The sequence below is a fragment of the Phocoena phocoena genome, chromosome 9, assembly GCF_963924675.1.
Source record: "Phocoena phocoena chromosome 9, mPhoPho1.1, whole genome shotgun sequence".
Lineage (NCBI taxonomy): Eukaryota > Metazoa > Chordata > Mammalia > Artiodactyla > Phocoenidae > Phocoena > Phocoena phocoena.
In genome coordinates this window covers 94,544,560-94,563,637 of record NC_089227.1, presented here as the reverse complement: position 1 = coordinate 94,563,637, position 19,078 = coordinate 94,544,560, and the positions used below count along the sequence as shown (strand labels likewise).

At 48.0% G+C, this 19,078-nt stretch overlaps 1 protein-coding gene across 1 annotated transcript in view; it reads right to left on the bottom strand.

The window, feature by feature from the left end:
- Positions 1-3,116: 3,116 nt before the first annotated feature.
- The window catches only part of CLCN1 (chloride voltage-gated channel 1), a 31,154-nt gene continuing 15,192 nt past the window's right edge, over positions 3,117-19,078 (bottom strand). The window contains exons 13-23 of the mRNA XM_065883672.1: positions 14,509-14,578; positions 14,186-14,296; positions 11,569-11,782; positions 11,201-11,334; positions 8,663-8,901; positions 8,267-8,378; positions 7,812-7,888; positions 7,539-7,577; positions 4,219-4,323; positions 4,031-4,117; positions 3,117-3,488 (exon numbers count right to left, since the gene is read on the bottom strand). Of these exons, the coding sequence (XP_065739744.1) occupies positions 3,117-3,488; positions 4,031-4,117; positions 4,219-4,323; positions 7,539-7,577; positions 7,812-7,888; positions 8,267-8,378; positions 8,663-8,901; positions 11,201-11,334; positions 11,569-11,782; positions 14,186-14,296; positions 14,509-14,578 (1,560 nt within the window). The remainder of the gene's footprint in view (positions 3,489-4,030; positions 4,118-4,218; positions 4,324-7,538; positions 7,578-7,811; positions 7,889-8,266; positions 8,379-8,662; positions 8,902-11,200; positions 11,335-11,568; positions 11,783-14,185; positions 14,297-14,508; positions 14,579-19,078) is intronic.

Here is a 19,078-nt window from a genome sequence, read left to right as displayed (position 1 = left end):
ACCTCCTCCCAGGACTCCCAGGAGGGCCTCACAGGTGTCCCCCCCTACCCCCCGCCCTCCCCAGGCCTCCTGAGGAGAAGGAGAGGAGGATCTGGGTATTCTTCCTTGCAGGATGTTTTACAATGAGGCATAAGCCCCTGAAACTGCTTGCCCTCCGCACCCACTCTCCATTCTGGTGGGGACTTCTGTGCAGCACCTGGAGCCCCAGCACTCCTGTAAGACGTCCTGAGGGCAGAGGACAGGGTCGAAGGGTAGAGCGAAGAGACGGCAGCACACTGCCCCTCCCCTGCTGCAGCAGTGTCCCAGAATGAGGAGGTTGAGAGTTGGGGTGCTTCTGTCCATCTGTGACCCTGCCTCCATCAAGCCCACAGTGTCATATACTTGTGCCCCTGAAACGCAACCGAGGCCAGGTCCACATCTTCTGGGGAGGGGGAGGATGGCTACCTGAAGTTGGTTCTTGGAGGAAACAGGAGTAGGCATGGTAGCTGGCATGTCACCTTCAGCACAGGTAGTTGAAGTCACCTCATCTAAAACTGTTAAAGGGTTGTGTGTGTTCGTGTGGTCTCACTCAGGCCCTCGCTGCTGGCCTCGCCCTGCACTCCTGCTGCAGGTCCTTGGGGTTTTGCATGTCACAGTTCCCTCCTCTCACGGGGTCCCCGTTTCCTTATCTTGTGCAAACTGCCCTAAGGCATCATCCTTTTCTCTTAATCCCACCCCCTTTGTGTCCCATATTCCGCCCCCGGACCACAGCGGACATCCAGTCCAGGGAGCGGGTTCATGCATCACGGTTCCTTTTTCGCTCAGGGCTCTGTGGAGTTAGGAAAGGTCATCTAAAGCAGTGTTCTTTCCTCCCACCTTCACTGAGGAAGCCAAACGGTCCCTGCTGGTCCCTGCCAAAAGACGACTAAAACTCTGAAGGGTTCTAGCAGAGTTCGGACGTGAGCGTGAGCGTGGCCCAGCATCCCTGGATGCTGGCATCGCTGCTGACCAGAGGTCGGGCGGGGGTTGGGGTGGGGGGAGGCGTCTCCACTCTGAAGAGGGAGAAAACCTGAGGAGCTGGCCTGAGACCCTCTCAGGACTCTTCTGGAGGGAGGAACTGCCTCTCTGGTGCTGGGGGGGCCAGGCTGCATGGGGTTTGCTTATAGCCTATTTTAGGGGGAGGGGAGGGGCATGTGCAGGAAGAGGCTGTTGGGGGATGGGGGAGGGTTGCTTTTCCCTTGGGGTTAAAGGCTGTGCCGCACGTTTTACAGCAGTCCCAGAACGGGGCTGTTTTCATATCATGGTGAATGAAACTTCTCTTGCTAAATGATTTTCTTCTGGTGGGGGGGTGCCCTTTCATTTTGAGTTCACTTTATTAAAGGAAAATCCAAATCTTCCCTCCCTCCCCTCCCCCCACCCCAGCCCCCCCACCCACACCTTCCTTCTTATCCTTGTGTCAAGGAGGGAATCTTGGTGAATGCGTTTATTACCTCTTCTCACCCCCACCTGTACATCCCATACTCCGTCTTCCAGGTCTAGGGAATATCCATTTTTATGGCCAGTCTTAGCATGTTTTCTTAATGTGACATTTCCACCCCAAGCCCAAGAGAGATTCTATGACATATATTACAGAGAGAATTATATATAAATATATATATAAATATTATAGATTATATACACATGGGCTTGGGCTCGAAGGCCCACTGCCAGCCCCCCTCCCCAGGCTACAGCCTCTCTCTCTTGGCCTGGGGAGGCGGAAGGGCTGTATTATTGGAGAGGGCTCCAGGCTGTGTTCAATGGCACTAAACAATGTGGTGGCACCTTTGGCTATGAGTGTCTTATTTGGGGCATGATGGAGGCCGGGCACAGGGTGGGGAAGGAGGAGAATGCTGGGGAGGGGCACAACTGCAGAACTAAACGAGGCATAAAAGAAGGGATAGACAAAAGCCCTGGGGGTGGGAGCAAGGGTCTCTGGCCACTCAGAGCACCGGGGACCACTTATAGAAAAGGCAGGGTGATGGCAGTCTCCCTGTCGCTGGTTTGGGGACGATAAGGATCTGACTTCCCAGGTGTGGGAAGCATCAAAAAGGTCTGCCATCTTGACGCTGAACCCCTAGAAGAGAAACACAAAGAACCAGTCCCTAAGAAGGTATAGTCTCTGGGTGAACCAGTGGCCCAGCTGCCCTGAGCTCCCACTCTTGGAAGGAGAAGCCCTAGCTAGAGCACCTCAAGGGCAGAGCTGACCCTTGGGCAGGACAGATCAAGGACTGCAGCGGAGAGGGAGTGACCTGGAAACTGGAAGCTGTGATGTGAGATGGGAGGAATTTCTGCCAGAGGGAGTTAAGTAAATCCATTGGCCACAGGACTGTTAGGTACTGCCCCTTTCACACAGAGCCTTCCTGCGACCTTTCCTCTTCCAGGCTGTTCCCCCATAGGCTCTTTATCCATGCCTCACTGCTTAAATGGAGGACAAAGGAGGGGGAAGTGGGATTGGCCTTTCCCCGCCCTAGTAATGGCTCTGCCCGGGGACAGATAGTGGGAGCCAGGATGGAGTCTGGAGGCAAATTTCAGGGAATGGCTGTGGGCAGGTGGAGAACGGGGTGGGGGGCTCTGAGAGAAGGGGCTGTGGACAGTTTGCAGGTACATCAGTCCATGAGGCCATGAGGTGATCCCATCTCCTCCTCCCACATGGCACTGGCAGGACCACAGTCATCCTGGGCCTGCCTTAACCCCGCCCGCCACCGGGGAAACTGACGGGGGATGGGCAAGGCCAGGAAGACACTGGGACAAGAACACTGGGGAGTGTGGGGGAGTGAGGGGGGCCAGGCAGAGGCAGGCATTCCCCACCCGCACACAGGCAAACTCAAGAAGCCTGTGGACTACCAGGGGCCCTTCGCAGGGGTTACAACCACCGCCTGTCTGGGGACGGGGGGGGGCATGCCCAAATGATTGACCGAGGCTACTCCTGCCCAGATTCTGGCTCCTTCTCCAACACGATCAGGATGACATTTTAAAATTCCTAGCAGAGGCCGGATATTGGTGCGATCTCTCCGGCTTCAGGAAATACCCTCTTCCACACAGGTCCACCCTCTAGCCTGGGTCTCTGGATGGTCTTTATGCCGCGGTCTGGGAGGCACTCAGAGGACCATTTCATCTTCATCCTCATCATCAGTGGATCGCAGACTGGGGCCCTGCAGGATGTCAGCCAGCTCCCCCTCCGGCCCCGGAGCCCCCGCCAGCTCCAGTTCCTCCAGCTCACTCTCTGCCTTGGCCGGAGCCCAGGAGAGAGGGGGCTCTGGGGAGGCGGATGGCACAGGGGTCTCTGGGGAGGCAGGGGCCACATCCCCTGCCCCAGTGGCCCCACTTCCATCCTGAGGCAGGCTCCAGGCCTCTGCAGCAGGGAGTGGGCCCCCAGGAGTCTTTCGAGTCGAAGTTGCACTCCGGAAGCTGGCAAGGGGAGGGCGGAGCTGCACCCCAGACTTGGTGTGCCCCTCAATGGCCTTCTGCAGCTGGGGGGCAGAGGGAAGGGGAGAGAGGGTACAACATGGGGAGGAAAAGAAGAAAGGGGCAGTGAGAGAAACAGACACGAGAGAGGAGCAGACAATAAAAGGAAAAAGCATGGGAAAGCAAGATGCACGGTGAGGATGGATCAAAAGGAGAAGACAGAAAAAGGAAAAAAGGGGGCATGATGGACGAAAAGCCCCACCTACAGAGCAGTGAATCTCAAGACGCCTGACACAGGACCTCCTTCGGCCCCTTCCTAGCAACCCTCAGGCCTTCTTCAGCCACTTCCCATCTCCTCCCCCTTCCATGCACCACCACAGCACACCCCTATGAAGCCATGACTCGGGCCCTGAGCCCCCATCCCAAGCCCATGCTGTCCTTAGAAGGGCACAGGGCTGCACTTCCGCCCCCCTCCAGTCTCTGCATGAGAAACAGGAGGGGAATCTGGAGGAACTTCCCGGATGTTAAGGCCACCCCTGCCCACTCCCCCACCCTGTACCCTGTGCCCCACTCTTCCTCACTGCTCAGATGGGACAATCGCTCTTACCTCCTCCAAGGCCAGCACCCCCGTGAGCTTCCCCATGCTGGTCACGTACGCAAGGTGGAGGCCAAGCAGGGAGAAGAGCGTGTGAGTCTGCGAGGAAAGGGTGGCAGGTCAGCACGCAGAGGCCCCGCACCGCCCGGCCCTCCCAGCAGCCCTGCTCGGTGGGCGGTGGGCATCGGGCAAGGACTTGCCTTGTGCAGCGACGTCTGCTCCACCAGCTGGAAGGGGGACTGGTCAATACAGCAAGAGTCAAAACAGACAGGCTGGCTCAGCTGCTCTCGTTCCCAGGCCTCAATCTGCCGGAGAGGAGGGCCGTCACCCAGTATCAGAGCCCCCTCAAACCTCAGATCTTGACCCCAAACAGCCCTCCTCGCCCTGGCCCGGAAGCCTGAAATACACAGTGAACCGTCACAGCTCCTCCAGACCACTAGCCCTCTTCCCTTTCCCCCAGGGAGCCGCACCGCTCTCTTCCCTCCTCCAGCCCCAAATCAACCTTCACCCTCAGGTGCTCAGAACACGCTCCTTCGTCCTGGTGCCCCAAACACTTATTTCCAACCCATCTCTCCAGCCTTATTTTCCACTACTCCTGTAACACCCACAGCTCCAGTGAAGCCAGATGTGCTTCCGCTTCTGCGACTGCTGTTCTGGGTTTCCCCAAGAACCCCACCCTGCGCCCATACCCTACGCCTGACACTCCGGGTCAGACGCGCTCTGCCAGGCTCTGCTTTTCAGAAACGGCATGGATCGTGTTCCATCTTAGGCTGGCGTTTGTCTTAATTCTGCCCCCTGGGCGGAACTCCTCCGGAGTGCTGTGTGGTCTCAGTTGCTGTGTGTCATGGAGAAACCAGCACACTGACCTTTTACACAGCAGATCATGGCAAAGACTTGTTTGATTGGAAGAGCTGTCCTGGGTCACATGGCACTTTGTTGACTCAAACAAGCCATTTCTGTGTGTTTGGTTTGGTTTACATTGTTTTGTCTATGACCGAAGCATTAAGGCAAAAGTTGAACTTTCCTCTGGATTTTAGATGTGCACGTCAAAAATCCCCAAGATTCTAAATAATCCAGTATCGCTCTGGTTCTCATAAGTGATTTTTAAATTTTCTGTAATCTCTTTTCAGGCAGTCCCTTCTGAATGAGGTACTACTTTGTTTTCCTGTTTGCCCACATCTATACGTTTCAAGCTTCAGAGGACGTCACCGAAGGCCATCCCCTAGTTCTCGTGTCCCGTGTTTGGTCCACAGTGCTGTGCTTTCCATCTGTCCCGTCCTGCTCTTTCCGGACTGCAATCACACCTCCTCTAGACTCTCACCTTCCCTGACTATAGGTTCACACAAAATTCTCACAGGATGGATGACCACTTAGCAGGTATGTTGCAGAAAGGATTTACTTATAGGACGGGGGGCAGCCACTTGCCAACCCTGGTTTGGCTGGTCCTGTCCTCCGGGAGCATTCTATGATCATTTCTGGCCTCCCTGGTTACTTTTTTGCCTGCCCTTAGGGAACAACACTAACAGAACCATTTCCAGTACACATGCACCAAGCACTTCCTCGGTGCCAAGCATTATTCTAACTGCTTCACTCATTGAATCCTCTGCGACAATCCTATCATTATCCCCGTTCTACAGATGAGAAAACAGAGGCATGGAGTGCTTAAGTGTCTGCCCAAGATTACACAGAGGTGGGCTTCTGACCTTGACTGCTGATCGTGTTCCTGGGACCCCCAGCTTTTTTCTGCTCTTTCTTTGTCTGATGTGTTCCATGACTTGAAAAATCTCAGCATCAAATACAAACCAGGGCTCTAACTGTGTGTATCCCTAACAGAGCAGCAGAATTAAACAAGACATAGGACTTCCCTGGTGGCTCGGTAGTTAAGAATCTGCCTGCCAATGCAGGGGACACGGGTTCGATCCCTAGTCTGGGAAGATCCCACATGCCACGGAGCAACTAAGCCCGTGTGCCACAGCTACTGAGCATGCATGCCGCAACTACTGAAGCCCGGGCACCTAGAGCCTGTGCTCTGCAACAAGAGAAACCACCGCGATGAGAAGCCCACGCACCACAACGAAGAGTAGACCCCGCTCCTAGCAACCTAGAACTGAATTCTTTGACTATTCCCAGAGGTATCATCTTGATATTGTCAAGGGTCATCTTGATCTAGCCTGAAAACTGTGTTAAAATATCCTGAAGTTTGACTCCTATTGAATCTTATCCTTTCAAAAAGTCTTGGTGGTTCCCATGGGAGTTGAGAGCTGCTTAAAATCTTCCTTGAGAAAGATATCACCTAAAAATGTATGATCTATTTTCTTTTGATCCCTAGTTGCATTTTATTTCCAGCGGTCATTAAATAAGCTCATTGATCAGCTAGTTGGCTTTCTTCAGTGTATTAAAAAAGAAAAAAATTAAAGAAGAAAAAAATCGAACTATTCCTTCTGCCCACAAGCAGGAATCAGATAGGCCATAACTACAATTAAGGAGTGCCTTACTAGGGTGCTCAAACCAATAATACTTTTTTTTTTGCGGTACGCGGGCCTCTCACTGTTGCGGCCTCTCCCGTTGCGGAGCACAGGCTCCGGACGCGCAGGCTCAGCGGCCATGGCTCACGGGCCCAGCCGCTCCGCGGCACGTGGGATCCTCCCGGACCGGGGCACGAACCCGTGTCCCCTGCATCGGCAGGCGGACTCTCAACCACTGCGCCACCAGGGAAGCTCAGCTACATACTTTTAAAGCTCTACCTTTCAGCCTTCGAAGCAAGCTGCGTTCTTCTACTAAGTGGAATGGTTGCTAACGGACGCTGTCAGTGTCTCTCCACACGCCAGGGTAGCTCTGATGGCACAGCTCAGCCACCTGCTCCCACTCGCTGTGCCACGGTCTGTTCACTCGGCACAACCAAACCCACTCAGTGCTTGATTTTCCCTCTCATGGATTCTATAGGGGATAGTGATTTGTCCCAATGAGGCGCCACTGCCAAAATCCGCCCTCAGTTTGTGGTTCTTCCCAGTCTCGCTTCCTGGAATCTTCTCATTGTCCACTGTCTCAGGACCCTGATCAATCCAGCAGAGTAACCTCACCAGACACTGAATTCCCCATCTTAGTTTCAATGTTGTTCTTCCACATTGGTTTGCGTAAGTGCTGGCTACCCGGTGCCATTTTCCTGCAGGTAAATCTCATCCATCCCGCATAGCCTCTGCCTGGTCTAGAACTTCCCTAATGTCTAAAAGCTCTAAGGGTCATCCTAGCACCATGGGCGCCTCTACACACAGAGGCTCAAAACTTCCCTCTCCTGAAATGACGCCGGTCCCCATGAGGACACCACCACGTTCCCCTACCTCCGAGCAACGTGCTCAGTACTGTCTCCATGGTCACACCTCATTTCCAACCTCTCAGAATGCTTTCCTGCCTAGACTCACATGTTACTCTTACAACAACACAATGGAGAAGGTTGAAAAAAGTGAGCAATATGTTCATGTGACAAAACAACCCACCCCAGGTTCCTGTTTCCTTTACTTACCTCTTCAGGTGACATGTTATCCACTAAATCCTCTGAATCCTAGAGAAGAAAGACATAGGTCCAAGTTCCTTCCCTTTTCTTCCAAGTGGAACCATAGCCATCTCTCCCTGGCCAAGCCACAGATGCCTCTTTCCAACCCACCATCCCTTCCATATGATGAAGCTTCTTCTTGGTGGGACCTCTTCTCTCCTGATTTAAGGATCATGGGTTTCTTGCTCCTCAAAGACAAGCTCCCTGTCCCATGTCCCCCGCCCCCAACACATCTCCTCTCACCTGGGTCATTTTCTTTGTGGGGCGAGCTCCGCCCAGCAAGCAGCGCAGCAGGGACTGAAAGATGGAGGGTCGTTGACCTGAGAGGAGTGGTGAGTGAATGGAAATGGAAAGAAAGCCATATCCATCCTGGGAGGAAATGGTCAGGGGCTTCAAGTGGTCCTGACACTTCGCCACAAAAGGTCCATACTTCTAGGTGCTTCACCTCCACAGGAACTCTCCCCTTCCATCCTCCTAATCCAGCCCTTGCCCCCATGCCTTGGGATGGTAACATGGAGACTCGAAGAATAGAAACCCCCTCCCACCATCCTCAGGCCTCACGCCTCCTCATAGTAGGAGCCCTTAGGTTGAGGAGTGCCCAGACACAACCACAAGGCATGAGGCAAGGGTGAGGTGCATGATGGGAGAATCTTTACCTGCAGTCTCAAGGGTGAGGTGCATGATGGGAGAATCTTTACCTTCAAGCTCCGGTGCTTCCAACTGCTGTTTGTGGCCGGGCAGGGGCCCGTTGGGCTCTTCAGGGGGCAGTGGAGCAGTAGGAAAGGGGTGAGGAGGAGGAAGAGGAGGCAGCTGTAAAGAATAGAAAAAGTTCTCAGTCCCAGAGAAGAGGCTACCTTTTCCTGTCTTTACCAGGTGGTGTCCTGGGAAACCCATCTAACTCTATTCAGTTCAGAAGTCCTTAGAGCACTTTGAATTCTCACGGTACCATCAGTTGCAACCTTACCTCCTTCAGTCCCTGGACCCAGGGGCACTTGTCTCTTTGACTTTGTCAATGATCAGCATCTTCTCTCTCTCTTCCTATTTTCCCTTTGCCCCATCTACCCTGTTCACCTGGCCCTTCCCAGCCCACTCACCTCGGGCTTCCCATAGAGGTCCTCATCTTCATCCTCATCCACAAAGGCAAAAGACTCAGGTCGACCCTGGACGCCACGGCGCCCCTCCCCAGCCTGCCGCACCTTCCCGTCGAAGGGCAGCTCTGACAACTTCCTTGCCATGTCCTGGGCTAACTGCAGCCTCCGCTCAGGACACAGGTGATGCTGCAGAAGGGACTGCAGTTCTGAACGCTCCACGGAGCCCAGCAGGATCATCGAATCTGGGGGAGATCCAAGCTCAGCCTGAGGGCCCGCTCAATTACGCTCCCACCCGGGCCTGCTCGGCAGGGTGGAGTCAGGGACAGAAGCCCAGCACCCAATCTTTTTTCAGCTCTTACCCTCTCTTCCTAAAAACTCATTGAGGATTGATCTCACTCAATCCCTATTATTTCACCCATTTAGCACTTAGAGCCCCAATTGATAGTACACTAATTGGTGATAATTTGTACTTATTTTGATGCAGCCCTTACATAGATTGTTTGTAAATAGGTGAACTTGGTATTAAAATAGGCTAATCAATACTGTCTCCAAAAGAAGACACATTAAAAGCCATTCATACTGAGATGAACGAGTATACTTTGAAAGAAGTCTACAAGGATATCTGATGTTTAATCACTTAAAGACTCTGGGTCCTCGTAGGTATAAACAGAATGCCTACTTTTCCTGGGAAGGTCTTTTATATATTTATCAGAATTCTGCTACTATAATTAACATTTTCATTAAGTTTTGAGGCCATAAGATTGCAGCAGTGTTACTGAGACAAATCTTACCATGAGGTCTTAGTCATTATTATGAAAACCCTGCAGCCCATCGGCTGTACCCCTATTCCAGTGAGAAACCACTGTTTTAGAGGCCACTGAAAGGTGTTTGGGATTTGGGAAAATATTAAAACTAAGCTAATTTAAGTAGTTTGGATACTCTGATGATCTGAAATTAGAGCTAACAAGTTAAATGGCTCCAAGTATCTCTAAATGATTCTATTACACTAATACAATCATTAGACACGTATTTATTTAATATCCAGTAAATACCTATAAGGAGGCAGTTTGAGTGAGACAGGTGTTATAGTCTCTGCCCTCAAGGGATACACAATCTACTGAGGAAGATAAGACATAGATATAGAAACCACAATAAGAAATAATACAAAGCAAGATTAAGTGCCAAAGGTGGGCAGAAAGGATGGTGAAGGAGGTGAACTCACCGCTCATTAAACACGTTCACTCCTTCATATGGAACAGTTTCATCTGCTCCTCAAATTGGGCATTAAAAATCAGCTATCACTTAGCTAGGTAGCAATGAGAACCACATAAGGGGCCGTAAGATTTATAGCCAGGCCTCATTATTCTCAGATTCCCTATTTGTGAATTCACCTACGGGCTTAAATATCTTTGTAACCCAAAATCAATATTTGCAGTACTTTTCCCATCATTCACAGACATGTGCAGAGCAGCAAAAAATTTGAGTTACCCCACGCACACATTCCAAGCTGAGTCTGAACAAAGTGATGCTCTGCCCTTTTTTTTTCCAGCTTTCATATTGTAAACAAATGTTCTTTCGTGGTCCATTGAATGCCATGTTTTTTGCACTTTTTGTGTTTTGTGTTGGTCATTTTGCTGTTTTTTTAAGGGTTTTTGTTTTCTAAATTTATTTATTTTATTTATTTTTGGCTGCATTGGGTCTTCGTTGCGGTGCGCAGGCTTCTCATTGTGGTAGCTTCGCTTGTTGCGGAGCATGGGCTCTAGAGTGCAGGCTCAGTAGTTGTGGCACATGGGCTCAGTAGTTGTGGCACATGGGCTCATTAGTTGTGGCTCACGGGCTGTAGAGCACAGGCTCAGTAGTTGTGGCACACGGGCTTAGTTGCTCAGCGGCATGTTGGATCTCCCCGGACCAGGGCTCGAACCCGTGTCTCCTGCATTGGCAGGCGGATTCTTAATGACTGCGCCACCAGGGAAGCCCAATTTGGCTGTTTAAAATTGCCCCTAAGCAGGAAGGCTGTGCTGTGCCTTATGGAGAAGAGAAGTGTGTTAGATAAAAGCTTTGTTCAACCATGAGCTAACCTTCTGTTGGTCATGGTGAGTTCAATGCTGATGAATTAACAACAGATATTGAATAAGGTGTCTTTAAGGAGAAACACACCTAAGACAAGTGTCTGCTTTGATTACTTGAAGAAAGTGTTGTGACCAGAGGCTTGCAGGAACCTCACCCTCAATTTCCTCTAGGAGCAATGGTTCAGTATAGTGTCCCTAATTCAGTGTTCTTGGAAACTTTATAGAACATAACTAAAAGGACTAATGAAAATCAATTGTATTTCTTTCACTGGCTTTTTAAACTGTCTTCTTGTGCTTGTGTTATGGCTGTGTTTTTCCTTCCTTGAAGATGACCATGTTCCCTAAGGCTGAGCGTCCTGCAGCAGCCTGAGTAGCCCCTCAGACAAGCCGACTCCACAGTGCCGCCTCCACTTCTGTGGAGCCCTTGTTCAGGTCACTAGCTCAGGAATCTGCTTCCTTCCCTCCCACTGACCTTTTGAATCGACCAGTGGTAAAGTCTTGACTGTGGTGGTCTGGAGCAAGTTTCGCAACTCCCCATAAGTGCAAGAAGCTGAAACAAACTTCACGTCCCGTACCATGATGTCCTCAACAAAGACTGTAAATTTGCTGCAGAGGGAGAAAGCACAGGCAGGGTTAGCCTTACCACGTGCCTGTTCCTTCCACTCCTCCCGTGAGGTCTGCCATGCATTTGATCACTCATAATATTTATGAAGTGCGTGGGAATATAAAAATAAGTAAAAAGCAGTGCTTCCAGACGTTGACCTTAACGTCATGCTCAATCTCAGAACCTCTCACACCAACCCCATCAAATCTGAACTAATTCCAGCTGGTGCCTCTGACCTGAGCTGGTTCCAACCAAGGTCAGGCAAGTAGGGTAGCTTCTTGACCTGGATGATGCTGTCATAAAGGGAGGGCTGCAGGCTCTGAGCCACCATGTTGGCCAAGATAACAGCCACCATCATGGGTAGGATGTGAGCGATCTGACCCGTTAGTTCGAAGCAAATCACGGCTGTGGAGACTGTGTGGGATACTGCACCAGTCAGCGCTGCTGCTCCTAGAATGAGACACACGAGTGTACCGGTGGGTTAGGGCTGCCTTTCTTGTCATGGGGGCTACATGGGGATGTGACGAGAGTGACACAGGGTGGGGACACATGATCCTGGGCAGTGCCAACACTCCTGAGATAACCATTTGTCAGGAGTAAAGGGTTAGAATGCTGAACTGTTAGAAACTCGTCATTTTGATCTCATTCTATGACCTTCGGCAATTTACAAAAATTTTGTGTGTGGCCAAAGTTTCATTTATAAAATAAAGATGGTGATGTGGCATCTATTCCTTGCTTTTAAAAGTTTGGATCACTCTGAGCATTTAAAAACCCATTTACAGCGTTTTACCTTGGGCCTCAGGTTTTGTTCTGTTTTGTTTATAAGTTTATTTATTTATTTTTGGCTGCGTTGGGCCTTTGTTGCTGCGCGGGCTTTCTCTAGTTGTGGCGAGAGAGGGCTACTCTTCGTTGTGGTTCGTGGGCTTCTCACTGCGGTGACTTCTCTTGTTGCGGAGCATGGGCTCTAGGTGCACAGGCTTCAGCAGCTGTGGCACGCGGGCTTAGTTGCTCTGCGGCACGTGGGATCTTCCCGGACCAGGGGTCGAACCCGTGTCCCCTGTGTTGGCAGGCAGGTTCTTAACCACTGCACCACCAGGGAAGCCCAGACCTCAGGTTTTGATGCCAACAATTTATGAGTGGATAGAGTCAAAATTCAGGAATCATGCTGTAGACTTGGATCAATGAGATACTGACTCTACTATTTCTCAACTGTATGAATAGAACTTAATTCTACTGGGATCCCATGCTCTCATCTCTAAGGTGAAAGGGGTCATTAGATAAGTTCTAAGGCCCTTGCAGATCTAAGTCATTATGATTCCATAAGCTTTTTGACGATAGAATCTGTCTTACTTGTTTTTGGTTATGTTTTCTCACCAACCGAAATAGTCCCTAGTGCATTAACTATATTTGTTATTTAAATATGGGAAGAGGGCTTCCCTGGTGGCGCAGTGGTTGAGAGTCTGCCTGCCGATGCAGGGGAAGCGGGTTCGTGCCTCGGTCTGGGAAGATCCCACATGCAGTGGAGCGGCTGGGCCCATGAGCCATGGCCACTGAGCCTGCGCGTCCGGAGCCTGTGCTCCGCAACGGGAGAGGCCACAACAGTGAGAGGCCCGCGTACCGCAAAAAAAATAAAATAAAATAAAAAAATAAATATGGGAAGATATTCTATGAGAAAAGATGCTGGGGAAGCCATACATCAAAATGGAACAAGAAAATGTCACAAAAGGGAAATATTGGGAGGAATGATTCTCCTGGATGGTATACCCAATATCCTTCAGAACATAAACTAACACAGGAGCTATACTGGCAAAGGTCCACCAGGGAGATTGGGGGGATACCTGAGAGGCATGAAGATGGGGACTAAGAGCAGATGACTCTTATTGATGAAGGAGGTTTTTGTAAAGAACTGTGATGGGGGAGTAAGGTCCCTGTATGCACCATAAAGCTAGTTAGCTCTAAATCAAAGGGAGGCATGGCCGTAGATGTTACGGGATTTCAGTGAGGAGGGGAGGGAGGGAGGAAGCATAATAATTCTGGGGCGTATACTGGTCATTTTGTTAGACATGGCTTTTGGTTGGAAGGGACTATAGATTTAACAGAAAAAGATTATCTCAGACTCTCAAAATGTTAGGGCTGTAAGACACCTCAGAAGTCATTTTAGAATAAAGAAACTAAGGTGCAGAAAGGCCACTAACTTGCCCCATGGTTGTCCAGTGACAAAAGACAGGGATGAGTCCAGAGCCCATGTTTCTTAGCTCTTAGTCATGTGCTCTTAAGTCCCGTTAACAAGAGCACATCTGCAGGTTAGGAGTATTCAAGCCAGTCACCTGCACTGTTGTTTCCACAATTCTTTGGAAAAAAAAAAAAAAGCCCTTACCAAGCATTCAGAGGTGGTCCTAGGTGCTCTCATCCTTGTTATCTCATTTAATCCCCATAATCCCTTTTCTACATGAAGAAACTAAGGCTCTTGGGCTTCCCCGGTGGCGCAGTGGATGAGAGTCCGCCTGCCGATGCAGGGGACACGGGTTCGTACCCCGGTCCGGGAAGATCCCACATGCCATGGAGCTGCTGGGCCCGTGAGCCATGGCCGCTGAGCCTGTGCGTCCGGAGCCTGTGCTCCGCAACGGGAGAGGCCACAACAGTGAGAGGCCCGCATACCGAAAAAAAAAAAACTAAGGCTCAGAGATGTTTAATAAGAGCTAATGAGAGTCAGAGCCAAGGGTTGATTATGTGAATAAAAGTTGAATTAAACAGCATTAAATTAAAACCATATTGTGTAGCCTGGAATACAGATATCATGGGAGAGTTCGAGTGTGGGTATTTGGGGTGACAGGAGGGTGGAATGTGTCTCACCAATTACTGCATAGCCCCCAGGTAGGATCTTGTAGATGATGTCATCAAATAAGATGCCATCTGGGAAAAGAATGGCCATGATCTCTCCTACCAGCCTTCCAAATGCAGCTCCTAGGGAGAGACAAAAGGAAGGAAGGTGTTGAGAGATTCAGGGTCTTTATCCTCTTTTTTCAGAGCCATACCTCCTTGGGCATTAAGACTAAATACAAACCCCCAGCCTTCCAGGCCTTTCCTTATTTTCTCAGTACACCAGTAAGATCCCAGCAGCCATCAGATCTTACTGCAGCCATCAGTAAGATCCCAGGCTTCCCATCAGAACTTACCGAGCACAAACACAGGCATGAAGCCTCCGCAGGGTATGGGCATAGTGGTGGCCACGATGGACATCCAGAACTGGGGTAAAAAGAGGCGTCAGGACACCCTCTCAACTCTGCCCAATACACACACACACACACACACACACACACACTCTCTCTTTCTCTCTCTCTCTCTCTCTCTCTCTCTCTCTCAACCTCCTTCCCACTATCCTCCTCCTTCTTGCTTCAAGAGTTACAGACATCCTGGGATAGCTAATCCTTCTGGAAGCCATCCTGTCTGTCACCCTTCCTCCAGAACCAAAAACACATGGTGCACTCAGGCTAAAAGCTCACCAAAGCCGACAGTATAAGAAGGTTCCTCCAGGCGATCAACCCAAATTGTTCCTACCTGGAGTGACACTATTTGCCTTCAGGCAATAAAAACAAGGAGTGAGGCCCCAGAGGACTCCTCTGTCACTGCCCCCAAAAGGGCCCTAGCCTACTGTATCCTCTTAGCCCACAAAGGTCACCTCAGCTAAGCGGCCTGAGCTCTTGAACGTGGAGGATACCTTTTCCTGGCCAGACTGTTTCTGAAAAAAAAGCCCCAGCTCTAAGTGGCAGACACCGTAAAGTCACAATGACTTACTGCATGATTGCTTTAACTTCAACATGATCATTTACAAAGCCATCTACATGGCAAGCCTCACAAGGGAACCTGGAGTGAAGAGAGTCCTGCCTGAGCCATTTCCTTTAACATCAAATCACCTTCAACAAAGGATCAGAGAATCAGATCTGTCCTGACCAACCCGCAAGAGCCCACTGAGAGAGCCAGCTAAATCAGCCAGCGTGATAGAAAGGACCTCCAAGGCCAAGGTAGTATTCCAACAGGAACTGGGATGATTTGAGCAAAAGCAATATATACATTCTGCAGCAAAGAACGCAAAGGAACTGAGAAACCGAATGGAAAAAGGAGGAGTGGTTGAACTTTCGAAATATCTGTAAGAGAAAAAAACATATGAGACATAATATAACAATTAAGCAACAGGTTTACATATCATTTCCAAAATAAGTAAGCCGATCTTAGAAAAAGATCTCAAACTAATTTGGTGAAAGATGACAACAGCTAAAGGTCAAAAGAAAATTGCCAGGCTCAAAGTATTTACAATTTAAACACTGCACGAACTTTATTGTAAACTAATGAGAAATAAGTTTCCTAATTTTCTGAACTTTAGAGAGAGAGTCTTCGGAGCCAGGGCTGTCCTCAGGAGACAATCTCTGAGAAGAGGCAAAATACATATGTCGCCATTTCAGAATAGGACTGTTTAAAACAGTTGACAGCAGCAAAGTTAAACATACAATTGAAGAGGATACAGATTGCAAATTCTTCGAGTGTGTAACAAGAGTGTATCTTGTCGTGTTTGCCTTCTCTCAGCACTGGCACAGTGCTCAGTAAATGCAGGCAGGATGTAGGTAGGTAAGTTAAGTAAGTACGTAGGAAGGAAGGAAGGATGGAAGGAAAGAAGAGAGTTTGGTCAAACAGTATTCATGCAAAGCAGAAACACGTAGAGCTAATATTTGCTTAAAACATCCAACAGTAATGCTTTCAGGGGAACTTGTTTAAACTGCGGATGACCAGACACCATTGGAGGCTACCCCATCAGACTGTCTGGAGACAGAGTTCTAGGCGCTTGCTGGCGCTTAAGTGATCCTGACATACAACATTTTGAGACCCCTTGAACTATTCTGTACTGTCTCTTTGGAATAAGTACATGAAAGCCATAGGGATTTTGTAGGCTCAGGTTAATCTGAAAGCTCCAGTAATAAAGATAATAGGTGGCTGATTGGTCTGATTTCAGAGGATGAACTTCAGAGTATCCTCCAAGGTAAGTGTAAGAAACGCAACAGGATCAGGGGCCACTGAAGTTATCAACTCCTATAGCAAAGAGAATGACACGAGACTAGCATTCTTTTTGAGCTGTTAGCACATGAAAGGGAAGATCCAGAAGCAGGGTAAGTGATCTGGAACACCAATAATTCCCAAGATTTTAGACACCCAGTTCTAGAGAACTGGGAAACTAGAGACCCCTTATCACAGAGTCTACTTTATTTAAACCCTTCACAGGAAGGAACCATAGGAAGATTAGGCAAGAATGCTACAGAGCCTCAGGCAGTACTGAGAACTCAGGGATCTAGGTAATAATGTTAGACTTATTAAAAAGGAAACTGAGATGTTGTAATTATATTCATACTCTTTATAAACACTCCAGAGTTACAACATGGGGATGCCTTCCATGTCTTAAAATTGAGAAGATGGAAGTTCCCTTCATCAATGTTATAAAGAGCTGAACTGAGAATCTTATCTGTGAGCACTGAGACTGCCAGAAGACCACATAAGCTAAATTTCAAATCAAACTGTGGAAAAATAGTTCTAAGTCACTTGTATGTTTTTTTTTTTTTTGCGGTACGCGGGCCTCTCACTGCTGTGGTCTCTCCAGACGCACAGGCTCAGCGGCCATGGCTCACGGGCCCAGCCGCTCGGCGGCATGTGGGATCTTCCCGGACCGGGGCACGAACCCACATCCCCTGCATTAGCAGGCAGACTCTCAATCACTGCACCACCAGGGAAGCCCCACTTGTATGTTTTAATGTGCCTACGCACCCTATTGTCCACACTTTGGAAATAACAAGGGTATGGTTATGCGTCCAATGATAAGACAGTGAAAATGCTGGAAGCAGTGATTACTAGGTAATATCATGGATTTATAGCAGTGAATGGTTTTACATTTAAAATATTATAGAATAGCATAGGCCTGCTTCAAACTGTTGGGCTTGAAATATAGCCCAAGAAATGTGAGTTTCTTCTTGATTCACTTATTATGTAGACATTGTTGAGGACGTAATTCAGTGAGAAATTAATAAGAATGACATACAGTTGAGTCCTGATATATAATCCAAGTAGGTTTCTCAGAATAAATTTTAACCTGTAAGGTGAAATCCAGAGATATACTTGGGAATCTGAGGAAATGAGGTCAAGTGGGAAGGAAATGTTGAAAATACATACAGAATTTTGTTTCTCCAAAAATTTTCAAACGCTTAACATTTCAAAAGTATATATGATCCCGAAGTTACCATACAGCTCAGTCTAGAGGAGTATCAGAAAAATACCATTGTTATCACTGAACAAGAAATTCTGAGATGCCATCAAAACTTGGACTTGGTTACTGCAGATGGGTTTGTATGCTCAACAACCAATCACAGGAAGCTGGGGTTTATAAATTAGAGAAGATAAGCTCTATAACGAAAGTCCCAAAATCAGACCCCTAACAAGACACTGAGAACTTCTTTATGATAAAAATATCAAATCTTTTGAAGGAAGAAATGAAAATGATCTAAGTAATAAAGTGGGTGTGCAAAATATGGAAGCCACAGACCCAATTAATCCCCCTGGAATGGAATGAAAAAGAACATACATAAATACAGCCTCCAGAAACCCCACAGCAAATCCTGAGAACATAAGTAACGGAATTGGAACCTGGTGTGTCAAGCACCTGGTATCTCTAAGGATAAGACCATTGACAAGCACATTAAATGAGCAGCAAAAAACCACGAAGGAAATTTGAAAATAATTTTTTTCAACCATAAGCGTTAGATTCACCAAAGATCAATAATCAAGTATTACATATTTGGCACACAGTAGGTGCCTGAGAACATTTATTGAATAAACGAACCCACTACAGCTATTACAATATAAATATAACTTAGTGACTCATATCCTGGGGAAATATAGATTCACAATAAATATCAAGAATAAGTTAATAGCAAGGTACGAAAAAACATGAAAGATTAATGTGGACAGACTTTCAAATGAAGGCCCTAATATATAGAGGAAAATGTTGGGTTATTCAAGCAAGACATACTATTAATAATGAGGCAATCATCAAAAAAGAGAAAAAAAAGGCAATCAGCAATTATAACAGATGTCACAACCAGTGATGGAAATAAAAATATACTTGTATAAGGCAGTAATTGAGAAGTCTATAAACACGTGATCCCTAATGGGCAAATATGCAAAAGAACTGTTATAAAAGAGATCAGCTTTTGTTTCCTAATTGAAGTTAGAAGAAAATGGTTTAAGAATGGCAAAATCCTCACAGCCTCACTACCTAAATAGAGAATAATAACATTTATAAGAATTACTTATAGTCACTAATAAAGTGGATTTAAATATTTTATCCCTTTTGTAATTCTAGAAAAGAGATCATCCACTAGACTGGGGGAAAAATGGATATGCAAATCATCTGAAAATGGATAATCAGATGCATGGAGAATGAAGTACCTAATTATCTAACATGTGGGGGGATTTGGTTAATTTATCTGAGGTCTTTACACAGTTATCTGTATTGCTAAGCTCTTGTCCTTACTTACTTGGCTGCTGTCTCAATAATTTAGCAAGCGGAACCTTTAGAAGGGTTATAATAACTATGGCAACATCACTAAGCTGACATGAATGGAACATTAACCCAGATATTGGTTCACTTCTCTAGATGAGAAACTTACTTACGTTCTGGTTTCCAAACTGTTTTTTTATTAGGTTGGA